General features: G+C 37.6%; 1 protein-coding gene, 2 non-coding genes and 1 pseudogene across 3 annotated transcripts; 1 reads left to right on the top strand and 3 right to left on the bottom strand.

Moving 5' to 3' along the window:
- Positions 1 to 26,705, top strand: part of LOC134326241 (zinc finger protein 208-like) — a 164,594-nt pseudogene that overhangs the window by 43,984 nt on the left and 93,905 nt on the right.
- LOC134327026 (zinc finger protein 11-like) lies at positions 2,309 to 22,061 on the bottom strand. The gene is made up of 7 exons (XM_063009112.1): positions 21,992 to 22,061; positions 20,938 to 21,031; positions 20,648 to 20,735; positions 20,157 to 20,551; positions 19,487 to 19,739; positions 6,664 to 8,993; positions 2,309 to 2,350 (listed from the first exon to the last, which is right to left on the bottom strand). Exons 1-7 carry the CDS (start codon positions 22,059 to 22,061, stop codon positions 2,332 to 2,334), a joined length of 3,249 nt encoding a protein of 1,082 aa, XP_062865182.1. The 3' UTR covers positions 2,309 to 2,331.
- Positions 16,806 to 16,879, bottom strand: trnai-aau (transfer RNA isoleucine (anticodon AAU)). Its single transcript has one exon. It is a non-coding gene; the product is annotated as a tRNA-Ile (tRNA).
- trnai-aau (transfer RNA isoleucine (anticodon AAU)) lies at positions 22,748 to 22,821 on the bottom strand. The gene has a single exon. It is a non-coding gene; the product is annotated as a tRNA-Ile (tRNA).

Below are 26,705 nucleotides of genomic sequence, written 5' to 3'. Positions count from 1 at the left end.
AGATGGTTGATTAATGTATACAATCCTGGTGCCTGGTGACCCCTGAGGAGATCAGATTTCTGTTGGGGTCGCATGGGGCAGTAGGCAATCTAGAGCTAATGTTTTTGGTAGACAAGAGGCCACAGCACTCTTTCTTTGTGTTTGAATGCTATTGAAAACAGATGTGCTGTATGTAAATTACTGGGGTATTTAAACCTAAGGTTGGCGTAAGGAAAGCAGAGAGCAGCAGATCCGAACACAAGCTCTCTCCGGACAAAGCCAGGCTGTCCGAGCGACACTGCTATTATTCTATAATAAACTTCTTAATTACAAATAAGCTGTGTCAACGGAGTCGTCATTTCCTCATCAAACACCTCATCGCTAAAGCAAGACAAAAGACACTTCAATATTTTTGATCCAGGAGATTTTATGAGTCTCAATCATTCAGTCATAGAAACCACTGAAATACACACACACACACACACACACACACACACACACACATTTACACAGACACAGTTACAGAGACACACTCTCATACACATGCTTACACTCTTACACACATTCACACTCACACATACACATTAGCAGACACACACACACCTAAATACACACACACACACAATTCAAAGAGCTTTACTAGCATGACTGTGTGTTTGTTGTTAGATTGTGTGTTGCTGGTGTTTTATGTTGTATGTCTTTGCAGTGTGTGAGTGTTTGTGTGTTTGGTGTTGAGTAGTGTTGCTCTGTATCTTTGGTTGTGTTGTGTTTCTGTGTATTTGTGTGTGTGTGTGTGTGTGTGTGTGTGTGCGCAGTGTTTGTGTTTTTGTGTGTGTTTGTCTAGTGTCACACTCTCACATGCACACACTGTACACACACACACACACACACACACACACACACACACACACACACACACACACACACACACACACACACACACACACACACACACACACACACACACACACACACACACACACACACACACACACACACACACACTGTACACGGTGGCTAAGTGGGTAGCACAATCGCCTCACAGCAAGAAGGTCCTGGGTTTGATCCCCAGGTGGGGTAGTCCAGGGTCTTTCTGTGTGGAGTTTGCATGTTCTCCCCGTGCCTGCATGGGTTTGCTCCCGGTGCTCCAGTTTCCTCCCACAGTCCAAAGATGTGCAAGTGATGTGAATTGTAGATACAAAATTGTCCATGACAATGTGTTCGATATAAACTTGTGAACTGATGAATCTTGTGTAATGAGTGACTACCGTTCCTGTCATGAATGTAAGCAAAGTGTAAAGCATGACATTAAAATCCTAATAATAAACAAACACACTGTACACACTGTACTCTCTCTCTCTTCTATGTTAATTGGTTTATTTTGTGTTTCCTCTCCAGATGTTTGTCGGTTCACACTGGATCCAAACACAGTAAATAAAAACCTCCGTCTGTCTGAGGAGAACAAAGTGGTGACCTGCAGTAGAACATTACAGTCGTATCCTGATCATCCAGATAGATTTGATATTTACTTTCAGGTTGTGTGTAGAGAGAGTGTGAGTGGACGCTGTTACTGGGAGGTTGAGTTGAGTGGGAATTATGGGGTTGATATAGCAGTGTCATATAAAAGCATCAGCAGGAAGGGACGTGGTTATGAGTGTGTGTTTGGAGGTAATGATCAGTCCTGGAGTTTGTTCTGTTCTCCATCCAGATTTCTATTCTGCCACAATAAAAAAAAGTCTAAAATTCCCATAATGCCGAGTTCCTCTAGAATAGGAGTGTATGTGGATTATGAAGCAGGAACTCTGTCCTTCTACAGCATCTCTGATACAATGAAGCTCCTCCACAGAGTTCAGACCACGTTCACTCAGCTCCTCTACCCGGGGTTTTGGGTTGGTTTAAGATCAAAAGTAAAACTGTCAGATTTAACAAATTAAATGTAAAATTTACATGAAAGTGTAACATTAAACTGTTTGAGTGATTTTAGAATTTTAGAAGTATTTACCATTTTTCCTAATTTCTTTATTTCTTGAATTTTTATCATCTAAATGATTCAGATATTAAAACTAAATTAAATAAAAGACAAACTGAATATTTAAAAACATAAAAGAGAAAATGTGTGTACATTACAAAATGGTAAATGTGATCATTTTCACCTCACACTTCTTTCTTCCCAAGTCTATTATAAGAAAAATCTTATTATAAAAATGATCATTTTCCTTTTGAACCACAGGTTGGTCATTTCAGCAGTAGCGAGCGCTTATGAGCAGTAATAACTGAGAGACGTTTGTTCCTAGGCTGTTTAGTACATTAAACCACATGAAGTGTTTTAGACTCTCCTGGAGAAGCTGATTCTCACCTGATTTCTCCTGAGCTGTAAAACACAAGTTTAAGATAAGATAAGATAAGATAAGATGAGATAATCCTTTATTTGTCCCACAGTGGGGAAATTCACATCGTTGCAGCAGCAAAGGGATAGTACAGCACTCAGTATAAAAAGATAGACAATAAGAAGAACAATGTATTATAATAATAATAATAATAAGTCAGGAAAAAACTCTGAAAAATATTTACAATAATTACAAATAATTGCACCTGGGAGAAATACTGCACATTGTAATAATTTCCCATGGGGAAAAAAGTTAAACATTGTTATGAATAATTTAAAGTGTGTGTGTGATCTGCTTGGAGCAGTGCTGGTTATACAGTCTAACAGCAGCAGGAAGGAAGGACCTGCGGTACCGCTCCTTCCCACATTTGGGGTGAAGCAGCCTGTCACAGAAGGAGCTGCCCAGTGCTGCCAGAGTCTCATGTATGGGGTGGGAGTCGTTCTCCAGCATGGATGCCAGCTTGGCTAACATCCTTCTGTCTCCCACCACCTGCACTGGGTCTAAGGGGCTCCCCAGGACAGAGCCGGCCCTCTTAATGAGTTTGTCTAGTCTCTTCCTGTCCGCTGTAGAGATGCTGCTGCCCCAGCATACCACACTGTAAAAAAAGCAACTACGTTTCGTTAACCTGATTTGGGATTTTGAGTTACTGAAACAAGGAAATCTGAATTACTTAACATGAACAAGCAAAAACATGTTGTGCCAACAAGATTCTCCGAGTTAACAGAACAATCAATTTTCAGTTACACAATGCTGATTGTGTAATTGGCTGATTGCACATGCGCACTAAGGCACAAGGACAAACGCAGGGTTTCTAAGTCTGCAAACCAGGGGCTCATTTGGAACGGTGCTTCACATGCGGTTTCAGAAAGGTAAGTTATACAATATTTATTTACTTTTAATTTTTGCTAGATGTGGGTTGTGTTTATTGAAAATAATAATGCTTAATAATATAATGGGAAATAATAATGCTTATTTTACACATTCATGCATTTAGTTTGAGTTTAGGATTTATTTGGTAGCATAATGTTATTTACTTAAAGCTAATTATGAATCAAATAATATTCATTATTTGACTATTTTGTAAAAGAACAGTATACTCAAAAGTGGTTACAGGTGGAATTTTGTCATGGAAAAAGTTTTTTGAATCCCTGCTTCGATTTCGGAACTCTAGTGTGCATCGTTTGTATACTCAAAAATGGCTGCCCAGGCAGTAAGTGATCCAGGTACTTTATGCTTATTATGTATTCGAACACAAACCGCTCTCGCGTACTATTTAGTATGGAAGTATGCGATTTCCGTTGTACGTTACCGTTTTGTATAATTATCATTACAACTCAAATTAAAAAAATAGTAAAATAGTACAGTAAAATAGTCGGCGCTCAGCCAAGGTACTTAATTTCAGTAAAAAATACCAATTTATCAAAATTACAAACGTCATTTGATTTGTTCAGAGGATGATGAGAAATGTCTTGCATGATGGTAAAATAATACAGTTTATCCTGTTTAAGTGTGGGTTATGCATGATGGGATATACTGTAGATGTGATGTTTTTAGCATTAATTACGTAATCAAAATATATTTAAGATATAAGACTTATTTTTTCATATTTTCAGAATGTGTATGTACATGTACAGAATAACAGCCCATTTTGATGCATACATGTCAGTTATAATAGAGCTATAATGAAATTGTCTCTCCATCAGCTTCATGTGTGGTTAGGAAGATTTGTTGGCTGTCTGAAAACAACTTGATGGAGGAGGTATGTACATATTAATTTACGTATTTATATTTGGCTTAAAAACAAATGTCAATAATTCATGCATACATTTTTAGATAGAAATAAATTTAATTTATAATTAAATAATATAATAATTAATTAAAAACACAGCCATGTGTGTCTAAACTGTAACTGGCACTGTAACTAATAATGCTTAGTACAGTAATCATTGGTGTGAGATAATACTGTAAGTTCATGGCAGTTCTAATCCCTTAAAACCCCTGACCATGATTTGGATCCACACTTCATACAGTATATGCACATTTAGTTCAAAAGGAGTTACCAGATGGTACATAATTATTCAAGAATAATACATTCTTAGATGTATTAATTATTAATTAATTAGTGGTTCACTAATTATTTATTTTAATTAATGATTACAATTAAACCATTATATTCTAATATAAAAATGAAAGTGATGTTTCTTGTTTTTTAGGTTCATGTGATAGGGCTGCATGCAATGTAAGGTTTGCAATTTCACCAGCTCAAGCCAAGATGTCCTTCAGAGACACTATCGACTTCATCATGGGAGACTTTCCTACTGGCCTTGTATTCATACAGACTGTGTGTGTGTCTTCAGAACACCAGGTGCCTTAAGATCACATCTTTCCAGATCCCATCGCAACAGTACTTCAGTTCATCACAAACTCTTAACATTTTTGTGTAGATCCTGTGATTTTCAAGAAATCTGTACTGACAAACAGTTTTTTACTCATCTTGGAAACCATCTTAAAAATCGTGAAACAGTTCAGTGTCCCTATGTTGGATGTGGATTTAAAACAAACAACTGTCCAACTTTTAGCTCTCATCGAAGCAGAATCCACAAAAAAACACACCGTTAGAGATTTTCAAACTATAATATGTGTGAATTCTGAAGACCTAGACACTGTAGATGAAGTGGCATGTTCCTTACAGACTGCTTTGAGACCAGTGTCAGGTAAGTTAAGATTTAGTATTATTTCAGTGTTTTTGCAACAATAGTCACATTTTGTTTAATCACAGATTTTTAGCTTGGATCTTCATAGTAAATATGCTTTCATTTTTGTGTTTATTTTAAGACCTCTGACATTGTACCCCACAGGAAAAGTGCTGTGCTGGAAGGTCTGTGTTTTTTTTCTAAGAGAAGATCTCACAAGGTTATTCACGAAATGTCTGGTAAGTAGACGACATCAAGAAGCATGCCTGTGAGATAAGGGGCGGCACGGTGGTTTAGTGGGTAGCACTGTCGCCTCACAGCAAGAAGGTCCTGGGTTCAATCCCCAGGTGGGGCAGCCCGGGTCCTTTCTGTGCTGAGTTTGCATGTTCTCCCCTTGTCAGCGTGGGTTTCCTGCGGGGTCTCCGGTTTCCTCCCACAGTCCAAAGACATGCAAGTGAGGTGAATTGGAGACACTAATTTGTCCATGAGTGTGTTCAATGTGAACTGATGAATCTTGTGTAATGAGTAACTACCTGTTCTGTCATGAATGTAACCAAAGTGTAAAACATGACATTAAAAAATCCTAATAAACAGTTAATTTAATGTATTTCTGGGTTTACTCTGTCTCTTTCGTAGGGTACAGATCCTGAAGATGGGCAGACCAAAGGGTTATCTGTTGGTGTACTTGTAGTTTTGGAGAATGAGGTCTCTGTTGCAAGCTCAGCAAACATACAGAACATCGCCAGTGTTGAAGGAGACCATAATATTGGAGAATCTCTCGGACATATCTACAGGCTTGGCATACTTTTTTACCTTATCTATGTCCTGAACCTCTCTTATCCAAAAGAGCTTAAGTACACATTTGATGCCATTCAGAAGGTGTTCATGGAGCTGGTATCTGGATGCACACAACGTGTGCGCTCTCTTAAGAACAAACTTTTACTGTGAGCCATGTAACCATGGTCTGGAGTAAACAGAGCCAGCATTTCTGATACTCAAATCTAGATCCACTAAATGCATGAAGCTGTTTGTTGTATCCCTGAATCGATGAAGGATCTTTGAATAGGACACTGGTTTACAGCGCTTCAGATGTTAGCCCACTGTATTGTTCATTGTGTGGCAAGCAGTAGCCTAGTGGTTAGGGTACTGGACTAGTAACCAGAAGGTCGCTGGTTCAAGCCCCACCACTGCCAGGTTGCTGCTGTTGGCCTGTAATACAAAATCACATAGAATACAAAAAAACAATCGCATACTTCCATACTCAATAGTACGCGAGAGCAGTACACGAGAGCAGTTGGTATGTCCGAATACACAGTATACATAAAAAGGTACCCGAGAAGTACCTGGATGACCTACTTCTTGGGCAGCCATGTTCGCAACCCAGCATGTATCCCATAATGCAACTGTAGCTGCGAAGCGGAAGAAAAAACAAGAAATTGGGGAAAACGGAGAGTCCTCGGTTTAGATAAACAAAATAAAAATGTTATTATTGTGTACAACCCTAAATAACGTTATGATTAGCACAAAAAGACGATAAATGTCAAAAAATTTGGCAAGTGGGGCTTGTCTGTAACTATGGGGGTCTGTAACCATGGCGATATTACCTCATCACATCATTACTTGACGTTGGTAAGATGGCGGACGTAGTACGTAGGGGTGTTGTTACTTCTGTACTGAAAGCGCTGCGTACTTCCTCCAATCTAGTACAGACTCTGTTAGTATCTGATTCCGGAAGCAGATAATGGTTTTCTCCAGTGTGAATGCGCTGGTGTTTTTTGAGCTCACTCTTCATATTAAAACTCTTTACACACTGTGAGCACTGATACGCTTTCACTCCAGTGTGAATGCGCTGGTTTATTTTGAGATTACTCTGTCCATTAAAACTCTTTCCAGACTGTGACCACTGATGCAGTTTCTCTCCAGTGTGAATGCGCTGGTGTATCTTGAGAGCACTCAGGCACTTGAAGCTTCTCTCACACTGTGAGCACTGATACAGTTTATCTCCAGTGTGAATGCGCTGGTGTTTTTTGAGATTACTTTGTATATTAAAACTCTTTCCACACTGTGAGCACTGATATGGTTTCTCTCCAGTGTGAATGTACTGGTGTATTTTAAGCTTACTCTTTGTATTAAAACTCTTTCCACACTGTAAGCACTGATATGGTTTCTCTCCAGTGTGAATGCGCTTGTGTTTTTTGAGATAACTCTGTTGATTAAAACTCTTTCCACACTGTGAGCACTGATATGGTTTCTCTCCAGTGTGAATGTGCTGGTGTATCTTGAGTTTACTCTGTGTAATAAAACTCTTTCCACACTGTGAGCACTGATGCGGTTTCTCTCCAGTGTGAATGCGCTGGTGTATCTTGAGAGCACTCAGGCACTTGAAGCTTTTCTCACACTGTGAGCACTGATACGGTTTCTCTCCAGTGTGAATGCGCTGGTGTTTTTTGAGAGCACTCTGTCTATTAAAACTCTTTCCACACTGTGAGCACTGATACGGTTTCTCTCCAATGTGAATGCGCTGGTGTTGTTTGAGATTACTTTGTTTATTAAAACTCTTTCCACACTGTGAGCACTGATATGGTTTCTCTCCAGTGTGAATGCGCAAGTGTATTTTAAGCTCACTCTTTGTATTAAAACTCTTTCCACACTGTGAGCACTGATATGGTTTCTCTCCAGTGTGAATGCGCTTGTGTTTTTTGAGATAACTCTGTTGATTAAAACTCTTTCCACACTGTAAGCACTGATATGGTTTATCTCCAGTGTGAATCTGCTGGTGTATTTTGAGTTTACTCTGTGTAATAAAACTCTTTCCACACTGTGAGCACTGATATGGTTTATCTCCACTGTGAATGCGCTGGTGTATTTTAAACTCACTCTTTGTATTAAAACTCTTTCCACACTGTGAGCACTGATATGGTTTCTCTTCAGTGTGAATGCGCTGGTGTCTTTTCAGATCACTCTGTCCATGAAAACTCTTTCCACACTGTGAGCACTGATATGGTTTCTCTCCAGTGTGAATGCGCTGGTGTCTTTTCAGATGACTCTGTACATTAAAACTCTTTCCACACTGTGAGCACTGATATGGTTTCTCTCCACTGTGAATGCACTGGTGTATTTTGAGCTCACTCTTTGTATTAAAACTCTTTTCACACTGTGAGCACTGATATGGTTTCTCTCCAGTGTGAATGCGCTGGTGTTTTTTGAGATTACTCTGTTGATTAAAACCCTTTCCACACTGTGAGCACTGATACGGTTTCTCTCCACTGTGAATGTGCTTGTGTGTTTTGAGAGCACTCTGTGTATTAAAACCCTTTCCACACTGTGAGCACTGATATGGTTTCTCTCCAGTGTGAATGTGCTGGTGTCTTTTCAGAGCACTCTGTGTATTAAAACTATTTCCACACTGTGAGCACTGATACGGTTTCTCTCCAGTGTGAACGCGCTGGTGTATTTTAAGCACACTCTTTGTATTAAAACTCTTTCCACACTGTGAGCACTGATAAGGTTTCTCTCCAGTGTGAATGCGCTGGTGTATTCTGAGATTACCCTGTTGATTAAAACTCTTCCCACACTGTGAACACTGATATGGTTTCTTTCCAGTGTGAATGCACTGGTGGATTTTGAGTTTACTCTGTGTAATAAAACTCTTCCCACACTGGGAGCACTGATACGGTTTCTTTCCAGTGTGAATGCGCTGGTGTATTTTAAGAGCACTCAGGCACCTGAAGCTCTTCCCACACTGTGAGCAGACGTTTCCTTCTTCCTGTGTGGGACTGAGAGAGGTGTTAATGCTGACAGTACCAGAGGACGTTTGCTGATTACTGGAGCTTCTGGTGGGCGTCAGATCCTCATGTTCAGTCTTAATCTTCACCAGAGTCTCATATTTATCATGGTTGCAGCTCTTGATGTGATTGTGGAGCTGATTTTGGGTTGTAGAGGAACGTGGACACAAGGAGCAGCAGAAATCCTTGTTCAGTTCTGAAGCAGAAAATAATCAAATGCATTTATAACATTATAAATAATCAAATACATTTATAACATCATAAATAATCAAATACATTTATAACATTATAAATAATCAAATACATTTATAACATTATAAATAATCAAATACATTTATAACATTATAAATAATAAATACATTTATAACATTATAAATAATCAAATACATTTATAACATTATAAATAATCAAATACATCTATAACATTATAAATAATCAAATACATCTATAACATTATAAATAATCAAATACATTTATAACATTATAAATAATAAATACATTTATAACATTATAAATAATAATATACATTTATAACATTATAAATAATCAAATACATTTATAACATTATAAATAATCAAATACATTTATAACATCATAAATAATCAAATACATTTATAACATTATAAATAATAAATACATTTATAACATTATAAATAATCAAATACATTTATAACATTATAAATAATCATATACATTTATAACATTATAAATAATCAAATACATTTATAACATTATAAATAATCAAATACATTTATAACATTATAAATAATCAAATACATTTATAACATTATAAATAATCAAATACATTTATAACATTATAAATAATCAAATACATTTATAACATTATAAATAATCTAATACATTTAAAACATTATAAATAATAAATACATGTATAACATTATAAATAATCAAATACATTTATAACATTATAAATAATCAAATACATTTATAACATTATAAATAATCAAATACATTTATGACATTATAAATAATCAAATACATTTATGACATTATAAATAATCAAATACATTTATAACATTATAAATAATCAAATACATTTATAACATTATAAATAATCATATACATTTATAACATTATAAATAATAAATACATGTATAACATTATAAATAATCAAATACATTCATAACATTATAAATAATAAATACATTTATAACATTATAAATAATCAAATACATTTATAACATTATAAATAATCAAATACATTTATAACATTATAAATAATAAATACATGTATAACATTATAAATATTCAAATACATTTATAACATTATAAATAATCAAATACATTTATAACATTATAAATAATCAAATACATTTATAACATTATAAATAATCAAATACATTCATAACATTATAAATAATAAATACATTTATAACATTATAAATAATCAAATACATTTATAACATTATAAATAATCAAATACATTTATAACATTATAAATAATCAAATACATTTATAACATTATAAATAATAAATACTGTTAGTAATTGTTAAACTGAGATCTGATGCTAAAGTCCTGTAACGTGATTCATCCTGCATTCATCATTTCCTGCTCACACTGATCTGCATGAGCACAATACAAGCTTTCACTGTATGATGCTTCATCCCAGGTTCCTCTGATTCTATTCAATCCAAATCTTATTTTACTCAAGATAAAAAATATCTTACTGAGTTCATCTTTATCTTCAGGTTCTTCCTTCTTCACAGGCTTCATCTGGAAACCTCCACACTGTTGGTCCTCTGGGGTGAGGTGTTCCTCAGAGGTGACGTGTTCCACAGGGATCGAGGTTCCTTCACCTGAAATTTCTTTGTTTTGTGAAAGAAAAAAAATAAGTTTGTTATTGTTGGTAGTAACGACCAACTTCTTTATTAAGCACTTAAGTTAGAACTAACAGACACGTACTTCTATACTATCTGTCAAAAAACACGACCTATAAACCTTTGTTCAAACAGGGTTTCAGCAGATTTAATAATAATAATAACAATACAACCCCAAATCAGAAAAAGTTGGGACAGTATGGAAAAAGTGAATAATAATATAAACACAGACTTTGACTTTTATTTGATGTCAGACAGGATGAAGCTGAGATGTTTCATCTTTTATCTGCTCAACTTCCTTTCATTTATTAATAAACATCCATTCCTGCATTTCAGGCCTGCAACACTTTCTAAAAAAAGGAGGAGAGTTAAGATCTGGATGGAAGGTGCAGACTCATCTCTCCAGGACCATCAGCACAAACAGTCACGTATATATTGAATATATCAGCTTATATACTCGACTTTATTTCTTCTCATTCATTACCCAATCATTCAGCCACTTGTATTCACCTGGCATTACTCTGTAATTATATACTAGTGTAAACACGGTACAGTCAGCATGATCTGTTTAATCTTCTTTATCTTCTGTCTCCTCATTTCACTCACCTGCTCACTTATGCACTAAATATACAAAAATATTACAAGACATTCAGACACGACCAAATTAGGAGAAATGATTTTGCTCAAGTCTTACTGAGTTCATCTTTATCTTCAGGTTCTTCTTTCTTCACAGGCTTCATCTGGAAACCTCCACACTGTTGGTCCTCTGAGAAGAGCAGTTCCACAGAAGCCACAAGTTCTGCAGGGATTAAAGTGACTTCACCTGAAATTCATCAATATGAGAAGAAGAATCTCAACAACTGGAGGAAACTGAAGGTTGTGGGTTTGGTTCCTAATAGGGATGTCCCGATCCGATCTTACAGATCGGGATCGGGGCCGATCAAGGCATTTTTAACTGATTGGAAATCGGCTTTAGTAATGCCGATCATAACCCGATCTTTTGTCCATGCATGTCCTCTGTGTGGAAATACTTTAAATTGGAAAGTGAAACGAGTCCTACAGCGGTGTAATGTCTGTAATGCGAGCGTTTCACGAGGCGGTAGGAGCAGAGCTGCGTTCATTACTGTAGAATTTTACTGTTTATATGGTGTGTGAGTCGAGGATCACTCCGGTTTACAAAACAATAACTTTTAATCCGAGTATGAAAACTTCAGGACCAGAACATACAGCTTTTACGAGTTTACGTGTTACAAGACTGAACGACATCTCAGTATCAAGCTCTCTGATTGGCTTAGTTATGTAACCGAGCGTCGTAGCGATGCACTCGTTTAATAAAGAAATAAAATACACGGTATATTCACTAATTGTCGGGAGCAAAACACTTTATTAACTTCTTCTGTTCCGAATAGCGGACAGCCAGAGCCGAGCATGCTATCCCATGCACTATGGAAGCCCCAAAGGGTCAAAACACACTCACTTTGCGTAGAAACGTCCATCAATCCATTGTCACAATACAAGCACTTTAGGAACTGGCTTTCCTTCATAACAAAAGAGTGACTTTCCATTTTATTTTGGTATTCAGGTTTTACTGTAATGCTGTTAAGTAACTTATTTGTTTTTTATATTCAAGTTAAGCTGCTACACCACTTTTGAGTGGAGATTTTTGTTCATTTTTAGTGTATCACTGCATTAAACAGAATTATGTTCTTTGAATATAAAGTTCAAAGTGAAACTGTAATTATCTCACTTCATTTTTACTACAATGCTGCACTAGGTTTGTTTACTTTTATTTTGTAAAAGAACATTAAGCAATAGTTTGGATGCAGGCAATTTTTTTCCTACAGCACTGCAGAGCTATTCAGTTGTTAAACATGTACATTGGATTAATTTGAATAACTGTAATGTACTTGAAGTGTGCACTGTGTAAACAGTGTTATCTAGTTCTTATCTAGACAATATCTACAAAATACAAGTATCGGTTTGAGAATCGGTATCGGATCGGGATCAAAATTAAAGATCGGGATCGGGATCAAGTACAAAAAAACGTGATCGGGACATCCCTAGTTCCTAATCATAAATAAATCCTAGTTAGATTAAAACTTAAATCCAGACTGGAGTGTAGCAGCTGTACTGTACTACTGTACTGTACTACACTAAACTGTACCATACTGTACTGTATAATACTGTACTGTACCACACTGTACTGTACTACACTAAACTGTACCATACTGTACTGTATAATACTGTACTGTACCACACTGTACTGTACTACACTAAACTGTACCATACTGTACTGTATAATACTGTACTGTACTACTGTACTGTACTACACTAAACTGTACCATACTGTACTGTACCATACTGTACTGTACCATACCGTCTGGTGAAAAAGTGGCATCATGCTCTGTATTTACTTACAGAAAAAATCATCATCATCATCATCATCATCCTCCTTTTGTATTATTTTATTCTGGAATTCTTCATGTTGTAGATCCACAGTGGTGACGTCTCCCTCTTCTGCTGACTGCATTATTAAACATCTAATAGACAGACAGACAGACTATTCAACTATAAACAAAGTTCAACTATAAACTAATTTCAACTGTAAACAAAGTTCAACTATAAACAAAGTTCAACTATAAACAAAGTTTAAAAATATCACGTGTTTATATAAAACTGTGAGATTTAATCATGATCGGTTGGATCGGTTCAATGAATCGGTTCATCAGTACTGAATCATGTGTGATGCTAACAGTTAGCGGAGCAGCTAATAGTTTGTTTGTTTAAATAAAACTGGAGTTAAAGCTCCTCAAATCCTCACAGTGATGTTTTATTATGAACTCTAGTTTTATTATTAATTAGAATGTGGTTATAATTAAATATAAGGGTTATAATTAAATAGATATTTTACTTACAGATGAGGCTCTACAGTACAAACACAGCAGCTTCTTGTTCTTCTTATGATGTTTAATGGCGGTTGGCAGAACAACTTAAGACGCACCAGCGTCACCAACTGGACTGGAGTTGAACAGCAGCTTAGCAGTAAAACATCTTCATTAGCACATCTGTATCAGTGATGTGCGATAATGCAAAATTTGATATCGATCCGATACCAAGTAAATACAGGGCCAGTATCGCCGATATCGATCCGATACTGATACTTTGTACTTACTTTCATGTAGGGAAGAGCAGTGTATCATGATTTATGAGGTGAATGTATCATCAATTTGCTTTGACTAATAAATGATTTTGTGTTTATTAGTTCATCATGTGCAGTAAAAACCCACTACAGTTTATAGGTGAATATAAAGTAATTTTATTAATGTAATAAACTAATGAAGTCTGGGGTTTTTGTTGAGAAACAATTATATAATAAGAAACATAATTCCCCCTCTCATTGTACATGTAAGGGGGTTGAAAATGGTAGTAAAGGGTAACCAACATCCCTTCTACACTTTAGTAATTCTTATTGGGTTTTAGGGGTAGCTATTTTCTTTGTGTGCTTTTACATTTTTCATCCTTTCTTTCGGTTGGGTTTTTTTCTTAATAAACTTAGTTTTAAAAAAACAATCAGTTTAACAGACTAAACTATTGAGAGTAACGGCACCAGACCAGCAGAGGGCGCACCTTACAAGGAGAACGGCCGTGTGTACAAAGCTGTGAGCGTGGAAGCAGTGCTCAGAACGCCAGAGCTTTGCACACGCTAACTTCTGTGTCCGTCTCTCTCTTGTAAGGAATCGGATGTTTGTACCGTGCCCAGGTTTCCCCTAGGCCTGAGGCCGGTAACATACACTCTGGCTTTTTGTAAAATAAAGTACAGAAAAAGTTCCGGGAGTCTCCCGCATATACATAGCGGCTTCCTCATTCCCGCAAGTCAGATAAAATCTCCTGGAATCTACAACGAGCGGCCAAGAACGACACACACGCACACACACACATGAAGGAGACACAGACTTTTTTACTACGACTGCGTATTAAATCTGTTATCTGATATACAATCTAGCGCACTGTGTAGGGAACATAACTCAATTGTCTAATATACTGTCTAGTGCAATAAGAAGGGAACATAAATCTATGATCAAAAATACAATCTAGTGCACTCTGTAGGGAACATAATTAATTATGTAATACAGTATCTAGTGAACTGTGTAGGGAAAATAAACCAATTGTCTAATTCACCCTCTAGTGCACTACGTAGTGCACTATGTAAGGAACATAAATCCGTTATCTGATATACAATTTAGTGCACTATGTAGGGAACATAAATTCATATCTAAAATACTATCTACGTAGTGCACTATGTAGGGAAGCGACTCCTTCAGCTTCCAACTGCTTGGATTGCTGAGTACTATCAACTTAGTGAATCGACTCTTTCGAGTCTATTCCTGTCCTTCGACTTAAAGAACCGGATTAAAGAATCGACTCAAAGAATCATTTGATTCATTTGAACGCGCAGACTCACTCGCTCTCCCGCTGAGAGCTTCTCAAACTAGAGGTGGGTGATACCGGGAATTTTGGTATCGATTCGATACCAAGTAAATGCAGGGCCAGTATCGCCGATATCGATACCGATACTTTTTTATATTTAAGCTTCATAGATCCAAAGGATCCAAAAGACCTAGGATAGAATTTCGCCAAACATTGTACGTGACAACAAAATACTTTATTATCACAATCAACATTTTTGTTTAGAAACAATGGAACAGTAACAAAACAAGGTTTGCCTTAACATTAGGAAAATAAATCTTTTTTGAGGTAGAAAAGGAGAAACCACAATACAAAAATAAAATAAAAATTCTCCCCTCACTAGACATCTTTTCTAGTTCTTTCTTTCTTTGTTTCTTTTTTCAAATAGAATTGTTCTTAGGAAAAACAATAAAAAATAAGGAATTTTCTTCCTTTCAGTGCAATTCTGTTTTTTCTTAAATAAACAGAGTGTAAAAAAATATCACTCAACACAACTTAAAACAAAATCTCCTGAGGTAGAGGGCTGACAAACCACAATACAACAAAATTAACACACCACAACAAATACTGTAAACAGTTTCAAACTTATTCTGTTTTTCAAGTCGAACAATACAATAAAATAATAAAAAAAATAAGGAATTTCTTCCCTTCAGTGCACTTCTCTACGTTTTTTCTTTAATAAAGAGTGTAAAAAAATATAACTTAAAGCTAATTAAAACAATCTTCTGAGGTTAGAGAGCTGACAAACCTTAATACAGAAAAATTAACACACCACAACAAATACTGTAAACAGTTTCAAACTTGTTCTTTTTTTCAAGTCGAACAATACAAGAAAATAATACAAAGAATAAGGAATTTCTTCCCTTCAGTGCACTTCTGGCTTTAAACTAAATAAAAACAATAAGTGAAAATTAAATAAAGAAAGTATAAATAAAGAAAGAATACAGCTACACTGTGGGCCCTCCCCCCCGTTGAGAACAAAGGATTAGAGGTTTTTATTTAAGAACAGTATCATGTCTCTCTCCGTACTGTGACGTGTGGACTCAAGGAGAGCGCTGAGTGGGCGGGCCAGGCTGAGCTTACCTGCATGGCTGTTTGGCTGGCGCCGCTGAGCCACGTGACGGTGCAACAACAAAAGACGAGAGGGGGGAGGGGGGAGGGGGCGCTGCTCCATGCTGTGTGACACAGCGCAGCGCTACTCTTACAGACAGAGAGACTGTGATGAATCCGCGAGCGCAGCAGTCAGCTTGAGTATCGATCTTTTTACACGAGTATTGCTCAATATCAATTCCAGCGTTGGTATCGATATTATCGATATTTGGATCGATCCGCCCACCTCTATCTCAAACTAAACTGCGTCTTTCTGTACATGAGGAAGAAATCTATGTAGAGATCTCAAATAACATGAACCTGAAGGTATGAACTTACATTGTAGAAAAGAAAAACAAGCCAGTAGCAGCACTGTGCATAATAAACCATTTACAGAAGGGTCATTAAGTTTGGCTAATTGAAATAATGCCATGTTTCTGACCTGAATGAGAGGGGCAGTAAAAAGATCTCACACTTGTCAGCGACAACGTTTGAAGCCCAGATCAATAGGACCTGCTAGTTAGAGAAGGATCACTTGTTTGTTAGATTATGTCCAAAAGCAGGTGTGGCCCGTACGGGGATCGAACCCGCGACCTTGGCGTTATTAGCACCACGCTCTAACCAACTGAGCTAACCAGCCAGCTCATCTGTATTTTCTTTAGATCTTTGTACATAATTCTACACTAACCCCATTCAAGCAGCTGAAGCGGACTTTAATAATACACATCTAAGAGGTTTTGTGGGTTCTTATATGTGTGAACTATCTAAATTATATATTTCTTAAAGTTCTTGACTGAGCTTAATGTCACCAACCAGTGACTGGAGCAGATACGACTCAGGTCCTGCACACAGTAAGTAGTGCTGATACACAGTACCAACCTGCACACCAGAGGGGCTCCAAACATCAAGTTTTCACCAGGGCCGGAGTTGGGCCCCTTTTTCAGCCCGGGAGTTTCATGACCAAACCCGACCCACTTTTTCCACGGAGGAAAAATTTGAATAAATAAAACAGCAGCTAGCTCTTACAATGACTTTTTATTTGGTATAAGTTCAGGTATATGATGGTAAGTTAACAGAAAACACTTCACATAAACAAGTTTAATTCAAATTTAAATCAGATAAAGATTTAAAAGGTAAAAATGTGATAAAGATGAAACAAGTATTTACATTTGTACAGGAGCAATAAGTTGAAATAAAAATAAAAATTGCATTTGTCTTTTCAACAGAGAGGTGCTCTATTGTTAGGTTTACACTAAACTCTTAAGTAGCTTCACTATTTAGTAGGCTACCTACAGCATCAAAAGCCTCCTAAGCAGTGCACTTTATTAATAACGGTGTCATTGTCTATAGACATGAGACATGGCTTATCTGCTGCTCTGAGGCTAAAAAACATTTCATTAAGGGTTAGCCTGTTTTGCTGAATAACATAACATGCTTGAAGTTTTTTTTTTCTTTCTTTTTTTTTTTTTTTAACAATTTAGCCTATAATATGATGGTGTAAAATTGTAATTTAGATAGTGATTGTAAGATAGTGATTTAGGCTATTTGTCTTCATTTGTTAAAATAAATTAGGCTATCGTGCTGACATCTTTCTGAATGTCTGATTAATTTAACATATATCATGTATATTCTCTACGTTATATTTTACATTACAAATAACTATCTTAGTTTAAATAAATCTGTTAGACTGTCCTCTACCTGTCCCTTCAGTAGTCATGGCCTCCTCTGGATCATCAGTACAGTAGCGTCTGAACAAAAACATTCCATTAATGAGTTAGGCTGTTTAATATATTACACATCAAATTATGTTTATTATTTTCAGCTTGAAACTGGATATTTGTGATTAATGGTGTGTACTGGGTTCTACAAAATAAACTACGCTAAGTTGACTTGGCTATGTTGCGCAATACCGGCTGCATGGGGTCTGTCCTCTGGAAAAACATGTCTGTTAATTTGGCACATTTGGAAGCATCTTCTTCCATTGCTTTTCTTTTTTTTTAACCTGGTCTTTTCGGCTCCACTTGGCCTCTTCCTGCCCACCACCGACTGATGGTTTACGCTATTCTGTTGCTATTGCTAAATATTTACTTTTACCGGCGCTCCAGAAAAGACGCCTCATGGGCCAAACCAACTAAAACATGTGGGAGGGCAGGATTCCCTCAGATGGTAGAACCCATCTAATCTACTGCGATGTGGGGGCTGCGTTGTCAGATGAATGAAGAATGAATGCAAGAAGATTAGATAAGTGACAGATAAATGTCAAAATTATTTTTCCCAACCGGCCCAAACTCGAGATTGACATGAGCCGGCCCATCGGGAATCCTCTCGAATCTCCCGATTAGCCACTCCGGGCTTGGATCAGACCATCAAAGAGATGTAGGTTTAATTCACTAACATCAGACCAGATTAAGAACTAATTCACAGTTTACACACAAACACAATTCAGAATAAGCAACAGAAACAGACACAGACTTAGGCTGCGTCCGAAATCGCACACTTACTGAGTACGTACTAGATTGGAGGAAGTATGTACTTTCAGTACAGAAGTGTGCAGTATGCACACAACACCCGTACGTACTATGTCCGCCATCTTACCAGCTTCAAGTGACCATAGTTACAGACCGCATGCCCATTTCAAGCTCCACTCGCCAACATTTTGGGTATTTATCGTCTTTATTTGCACCACTTACTGATTAATCTATAGTCATGTATCCCGACTCCACACTGAGACGGCAGAGCGTAGTAAATCACAGAAGAGAACTAAGAAAGTTATTGATTTTTTACCTCAGAAATAATGTAAGTACTGCTAACCTCTTTAGCAACAGTATACTACATTACCATGATTAATTAATACAATGAAAATAAATGACAAAATGATAGATCTGACACATATTAATAATTACAGTAGAATCATTTTTTAAAAATCGTCTGTGCACGACATTGTGCACAAAATGAGTAGGGCTGTCAGAGGGCTCGTCAGGAGGATCATCACCCTACCAACTGGTGATTAACTAGAGTGTGTAGGAGCTGGGTTTGCCCACTTGGCCGGATCGGAATGTTTTAGAGTGGCAGTTGGTGCTACTGATGGGTGCCACATTCAAATAAAACCCCCATCTGCCAACGCACAGTGCTACTTTTTGTACTGTGAGATATTTTTGTTGGTTACCCTGGGTCGGTTGATGATGCAAGGGTACTAAAGAACAGCCCTGTGTATAAAGAGGGATAATACCCACCTGCAGGACGATACATTCTTGGGGATGGGGGTTATCCCTGCATTAATACAACCATCCGGCTCCTGACCCCCTATCGAGAGCCTGTGCAGAACCCTGTACAGGCTCGTTTTAACAGCAAACTGTCCAAGGCCAGGAATGTGGTGGAAAGAGCTTTTGGAATGATGAAGACCAGATGGCGTTCCATTTTCTTTAAAGCCCTTGAGGTGAGCCCTGTCTTCGCCCCGGAGGTTGTTGCATGCGGTGCGGTGCTCCACAACCTCTGTATCACTCATGGAGACATCATTGAGCCAGAATTAACAGAGGTACATGTTGACCAACCAGAGCCTGTAATAAATGACATAACATCAGGTGAAGATGCAAAGCATCTGGCTGCAGCTGTCTCAGCACCACAGCACAGCATACCAGCTCTTTATGAGCATGATTATATTTAGAAAAATGTTTTGTTAATAGGTTCATGTTGTTTGTTTTTACGTTTTGTAAAATTAAGATTAAATGAAAAAGAAAATTCTTTATTTCCATTATTTGCCAACACATTTTCTTTCTCACAACATGTAATAATACTACAACACTTTTTGATTTTCAACTATTTATTTTTTCATTAGAATCTGTAGGACTTTAATAAACCTTTCCTCTCTCTCTCTTGCCTCCTGGTCTCTCCTCTCCTCTCTCTCTCGCGTCTCTTGCTCTCGCTTTTCCTCTATCTGGTGCGCCTCTTGCTCTCTCTTCTCCTCTCGTTCTATTCTTTCCCTTTCTATTCTTTCCTCCCTCTCCTCAGCCTCTCTCCATCTTCTCTCCTCGTTCTCTGCTGCTTCTATCTCCCTCTCATTTTCCCTTTCTTCCATCTCCCTCAGATACGCAACTAAATCTTTCTCCCCTCGTCTCTTTTTGGCTGGGGTTTCCATGCTTCTTGAGGATGGTGAAGCTTCAGCAGCATCCTGGCCAGATGAGGAAATAAGGGTCGGTGGGCTAATTGATGGTCTCCTACCTATTGCCTCATCCATATCCGCATACCATTTCCAGGATGCTGCTGTTGCTTCACCACCCTCTGTACTTACCCCAGTAGGTGGACACTTAAGTTCCTACAAGATTCATAAACACAGTACAAGGACCTTAACTTGTATTACAAATCTTTTCTGATATTTTTACTGAAGATCTTACCAACAAACGAAGCTTACTTTGTATTTTTGTTTGAGGTTCTCCCACTTCTTCTTCACATAAGTGGGAGTCACTGTCCCCTGCATTTGGTTCTCCAACACAAAGGCTCTACAATATAATGCACATAACAGTTATTAATGTATATAGCATACACTGCTTCAAAAAAAGTTTAGTCATTAAAAGTTTTTAATGCTTTGAAAAAGTTTGCAAAACTTGAATACTAAAACTTGTCTTTATACCACCCTTTGTAATTAATATTATGCATAAGATGTAACACAAATTTTGTTACGTCAAACAAACAGTTACTTACTCAAACCCTTGAACCGCTGCTTTCTGTTTTCCGGTGAAGAGAGCCTGGTTGGCCACTCTCCACCAGATAAGATTTTTAGTGTCTTCATCAGACCCTGAAATATCAAACATTAGTTTTAAAAGGGATTTCTAATGTGACTGTGCAGCAACATTACAACAATCATGAATATTTAGCCTCAACAACCCCAAAGCTAGATATATCTACCTTCCTAAAGATAGTTTAGGATAGCCCATCACTAGCATTACAGATAAAATTAAATGAATCTATAGATAGATCATTTATTACAGCAGCTCAATATATATTAATGCAAAGTATTATAGTAAGCAAGTATTAAAGTATGCAAGTATTCAAATTTGCAAGTAGTAGTAGTAGTAGTAGTAGAACTTTATTGTCACTATAAATTGCAACAAGTACAATTACAGCGAAATTAGCCATCCACCCGTCCAACATTCAGTACAAGGGGGTGGGGGGGGGGGGGGGACAGGACGGGAAGACAGGATAAGAAACAAAAAATAATAAACACATTGGGAGAATAGGAGATAAAAAAAAAACAGCAACCAGATTGTGCTCCCTGAGGAGCACACTGTGGTAACACGAAAAAAAAGCTCCTTAAGCACACAAGCACATGTAAACAAAACATAACATAGTCACACGACCAGCCACTGGTAGGGATGAGGGGATGAAGAGTAACCAACTGCGACAAGCAGCCATCTGGTGATTCGCAGCCAACCAGCGCGCACTACAGACCTGTCCTGCCGTGTTGGTGGAATTAAGCTAAGAGTGGAAAACGTTGGGTTGGGGGTTGGGGAAATAATCTGTCAGTCCTTCATTCCCGTAGCAAAAAGTCTGTACAAAGTTCGCGATAAGATGGCGTTTGCAGCAGTTGCTAACCAGAATGAAAAACTGTCCGGGAGCAGGAAGGGGTAGGTATGAGGTAACCATAGCAACAGGTCTTCTGGAGGGATTTCATATCAGCAAGGCCGAAGCTGATAACAGGAGAAGCCGAATAGCAGATAATGAGTAGTTGTTTTGTCTGAAAAATTTTAATACAGACTCTCTGAATTAATCCGTCTCTGATTCGACTCATTTCGCAAATCCGTCAGTTTCTCCATGATCGATTCCATAGTGCGATTAATATGCGCAGTCTGAGTTCCAACGGCTCTGCCCACCGTATCAATCAAATCAAATTGGGCAGTTTCTGGGGACCTTTGACAACTGACCCAACTCTTTTAATTTCCCGATACAGCAGGATAACGCCTAATCCAATCAGCAGAAACCCCACAATCAAAGTTCCAAATATGTAGACATCCTCTGCGTCCTCCAACGAAAGAGGTGCCAGGCACACGACTCCCCACTTCCCCCACGAGTCCATCGCGTATCCTACCAACTGCGTTTCGTCGGGGCATGTGGGTTCCCCCGAACCCGAACTTCTCGATGAGAAGATGGTGTCAATAGCATTCAGAGACCATTTAACCAATTCCATAATTTGTTCTTTGAAGAGCAGTGCTAAGAGAAACCCTGTAGAGTAGAGTAGACGAGACAGGACGATACAGGAGAAGCGCCAAGCAGGGAAGATAAGGGAGGAGAGAGAAGTGCGACCGCCTTCCACGAGAGCAAGAGCAAAGAAAAACACAAAAGTATTAAGTACACATGTAATGTTGTACAACACTATGTAGTTAAATACATTGAATAAAAAGTAGTATATTGATTTTATTGTCCTACCAGAATGACAACGTTTGAAGTCCAGGTCAATAGGACCTGGTACTTAGAGAAGGCTCACTTGTTTATTAGTTGAAGTCCAAAGTGGGTGAGGCCCGTACGGGGATCGAACCCGCGACCTTGGCGTTATTAGCGCCACGCTCTAACCAACTGAGCTAACCAGCCAGCTAACCTGTTTTTCTCTTTAGATCTTTGTATATAATTCTACACTAACCCCCATTCAACCAGCTGTATGGCAGCACAAAAACCATTTGAGATTCTGCACACTTACAGTGAAGATCTGCAGAAATGAGCAGCTCCTAAACTGAATTTGGTTGTTATTGTTCCAGAAATGCAGCAGTTTCATGTTATTGTAATGATCCGAGATCTCAGTCCTACTTCAGACATCACTGTCTAGTCATTTCTTATGTTCAGACTTTCTTAATCCACATCTAAGAGTTTTTGTGGGTTCTTATATGTGTGAACTATCTAAACTATACTGTATTGTGGTACATTCATTCAGCCTTCATCAGTTTAGACCCGCCCACTTAACCACCAATTTGCCTCCACAGTGAGCCTGTATAGAAAGAGATTTGATTTTTTGTGTGTACCGTCCAATGAAACAGCTGTGCTGTTGGCTGTGCGCATGTCTCTGTGGTGCAATCGGTTAGCATGTTCGGCTGTTAACCGAAAGGTTGGTGGTTTGAGCCCACCCAGGGACGAGTGTCTTTTATTACACAACCTGCCTGATGATCAAACGAATAAACCTCAGTGTATATTATCTGGAAACAGATGCTCTTCATATAGAAATATGCTTTACATTTGCTTGATGATAATAACTCTTAGTGTAGTCTTAATGAACAATTAAAACATCAATTCAGGTTGTGTATTCAGTTCAATTGGGGAAAAATAAGGAAGTTGAACAGTAGCTCAACTTCCTAAAACCCAGGATCTACACGAACAAATCCTACATTCATTCCACAGAGTTCACAAACTACATGATGTAATGAGTGAAAACTTGATGTTTGGAGCTCCTCTGGTGTGCAGGCTGGTACTGTGTATGAGCACTATTTACTGTGTGCAGGACCTGAGTCGTATCTGCTCCAGTCACTGGTTGGCGGCATTAAGCTCAGTCAAAAACTTTAAGAAATATATAGTTTAGATAGTTCACACATATAAGAACCCAAAAACCTCTGTATTATTATGTATTGTATATTATTATGTGTGTATTATTAAAGTCAGTTTCAGCTGCTTGAATGGAGTTAGTTTAGAATTATGTACAAAGATCTAAAGAACATACATGAGAACTGGCCGGTTAGCTCAGTTGGTTAGAGCGTGGTGCTAATAACGCCAAGGTCGCAGGGTTCGGTTCCCATATGGGCCACAGCCACTTTTGGACTTAAACTAACAAACAAGTGAACCTTCTCTAACTAGCAGGTCCTATTGACCTGGGCTTCAAACATTGTCTCTGACTTTTTAATGCCCCTCTCATTCTAGTCAGAAACATGCCATTATTTAAATTGACCAAACTTAATGACCCTTCTGTAAATGGTTTAATGTGCACACTGCTGCTACTGGCTTGATTTTCTTTTCTACAATGTAAGTTTATACCTTCAGGTTCATGTTATTTGAGATCTCTCCATAGATTTCTTCCTCATGTACAGAAAGACGCAGTTCAGTTTTACCCCTTTTCCACCAAAATAAACATGGTTCTTGAACCAGTTCTATTCAGGTTTCTCTGAACCTCGGTGTTCTGTAGAGAACCGACGCACGTTTCCACCAGTTTTTGAAAACCAAGCAGCGTCATCATGGGTGGGCATTACTGAACGAAAGTTAAGAGCAGTAATATCATGGCGGAGTGTGTAGATTATGTGCGAGCATTTGTGCTGTTGTTACAGATGTTCGTTCTTATGTAAAAAGCATTGATCTAACAATCGGTGATAAAAAGACGCGATGTGTTTGTCTCAGTTGTTGTTTTTTTTAGTTCGTTAACGTGAGAAGCGTTTTGCGCTTCGGTTTCACCGCGACTCTCGGTCCACAGACGGACGTCACGGTTCGGGCTGAAAAACCAAGTATTCTGTGGTGCCAGATTGGCCCGCTAGTTCTCTGTCTGGAACCTCTTTTTTTCGGTGGAAACACACATTTGTTTGTGAAGTGCAGTGTGTTAGAAAACAGCTGTGCATTTATTTGAAAGTCACATATGCATTTGCAACAGCGGCGTTTTGTATTTGTAAATCACAATGTGTGCGTTAAATAGTCGTGTTTTTATTTGTACTTCGTGTTGTGTTTGTTTATAAATCATATCATATTTACAGAATACGTTCTGTTTATTTGCGAAGTTTTGGCACTAAATTAGCTCCATATATGATTACTTCAATGAATTTTTACTTAAGTACGAGTAAAGTTACTAGCCTAAAAATCTACTCAAGTAAAAAGTAACTCATTTAAAATGTACTCACAGTAAACGTTACTTTGTTGCTTTTTTAACAGGAGGGCGTGTCTCTTCTGTGTAATGCAAACATAACAAGTGGATATAAATCTCACAATAGTTGTTTTTAATTAAAATAGAATAGAATAAACATGTTGATACAACATTTACAACATTTAGGGATGTGTAATGTGTCATTTTAGTTCCATAAAACATTTTAAACTGTATAACCACCAGTGATGTGTCGTAGAATGATTCGATTCTATTGAACGGCCCTTTAAACTGAAAGGAACCGATTTGCACTGCTGGGAGTCATTATATACACGGCTCTTGAAAATGAACCGAGTAAAAGATCCGACTCCCCATCTCAGAATTCACTGCAGCAGTTTCCCAGACATTTTTGTTTTTTTTGAGTACGCTACTTTGAGTAAAACTCTTTCCACACTCTGAACACTGATACGGCTTCTCTCCTGTGTGAATACGCTGGTGTTGTTGAAGTGTAGTCTGATGAGAAAAACTCTTCCCACACTCTGAGCAGTGATATGGCTTCTCTCCTGTATGAATGCGCTGGTGTCGTTGGAGATTACTCTGCTTAGTAAAACTCTTCCCACACTCTGAGCAGTGATGAAAGTTCTTCATGTTTATGCTTTGATAAGACTGTAGAAACTGTTTCCTTGGAAAGCAACAGAAACAAAGAAACAAGTCGATTAATTAGAATTACTTTTACTACATTAATACCACAATAATATTAAACTCATCACCTAGTAATAAAAACATTAAATTCACTTCACGTCTAAGTGAGAATCTGAATTCAAAGAACATCAGGGTAAAATACTTATAAATACTGCAGATATTAATAATTAAATAACTATAAATAACTTGATATAAATAAAGATATAAGAGATCTGACTTTCTCAACATCAGTCCTGCACCAAGCAAATCTAATCCAGTTCATGACAGGACTAATAATTAGTTCACAAGTGTAAATCTTTGGTGTGCTGGGAGTAAAAAAGGCTTCATAAAACACCACAATTATGAGCATAAAGCTATTTTAAACAGTCTTAATATATTAACCTGATAAAATTAAATAACATAATAAAATAAAAACAACAACAAATGCAACATAAATGTAAAAGAAACAAACAAGAAAACCCTTTACCTTCCTGTTAGAATCCTGGCAGCCACTTTAACAAAGCTGGTGTCTCCAGCAGGTCGTTTCTAATGAAGAACGTGCAGAAGATCCTTCTTACCAAGTGACTCAGCTACAAGTCTAGAGTTTAGTCCTTAAATAGAGCTGACGACAAAGACCCAAGATGAGTTCAAAACTCTGCATTGGTCAATCATCAGACAACTATTCACACCTTCTTGTGTGAAGTACTAGCTCATTATCTATGGAACATGTGCAAATGAAGTAGATGAAGCCACAAAGCATGATGGGTGAAGTCAAACTACACCTATTTATCTCAGCAGAGAAGTGATTTACATTTAATCCTAAACACAAACAAGGAATTGAAAGGCTATTCTGTAAAGTGAAATGACATGAACTTAGATAAAGCTTTTATGATAAGAATCTAAGTCATGTAAAATGCTGTATGTATATTTGTGTGAATTAGTTTCTACTGTATATGAGGAACAATAGGAA

The sequence above is a fragment of the Trichomycterus rosablanca genome, chromosome 14, assembly GCF_030014385.1.
Source record: "Trichomycterus rosablanca isolate fTriRos1 chromosome 14, fTriRos1.hap1, whole genome shotgun sequence".
NCBI classification, from domain to species: Eukaryota; Metazoa; Chordata; class Actinopteri; order Siluriformes; family Trichomycteridae; genus Trichomycterus; species Trichomycterus rosablanca.
Note: the sequence above shows the minus strand (reverse complement) of the source record. Positions and strands in the feature narration are given on the sequence as shown.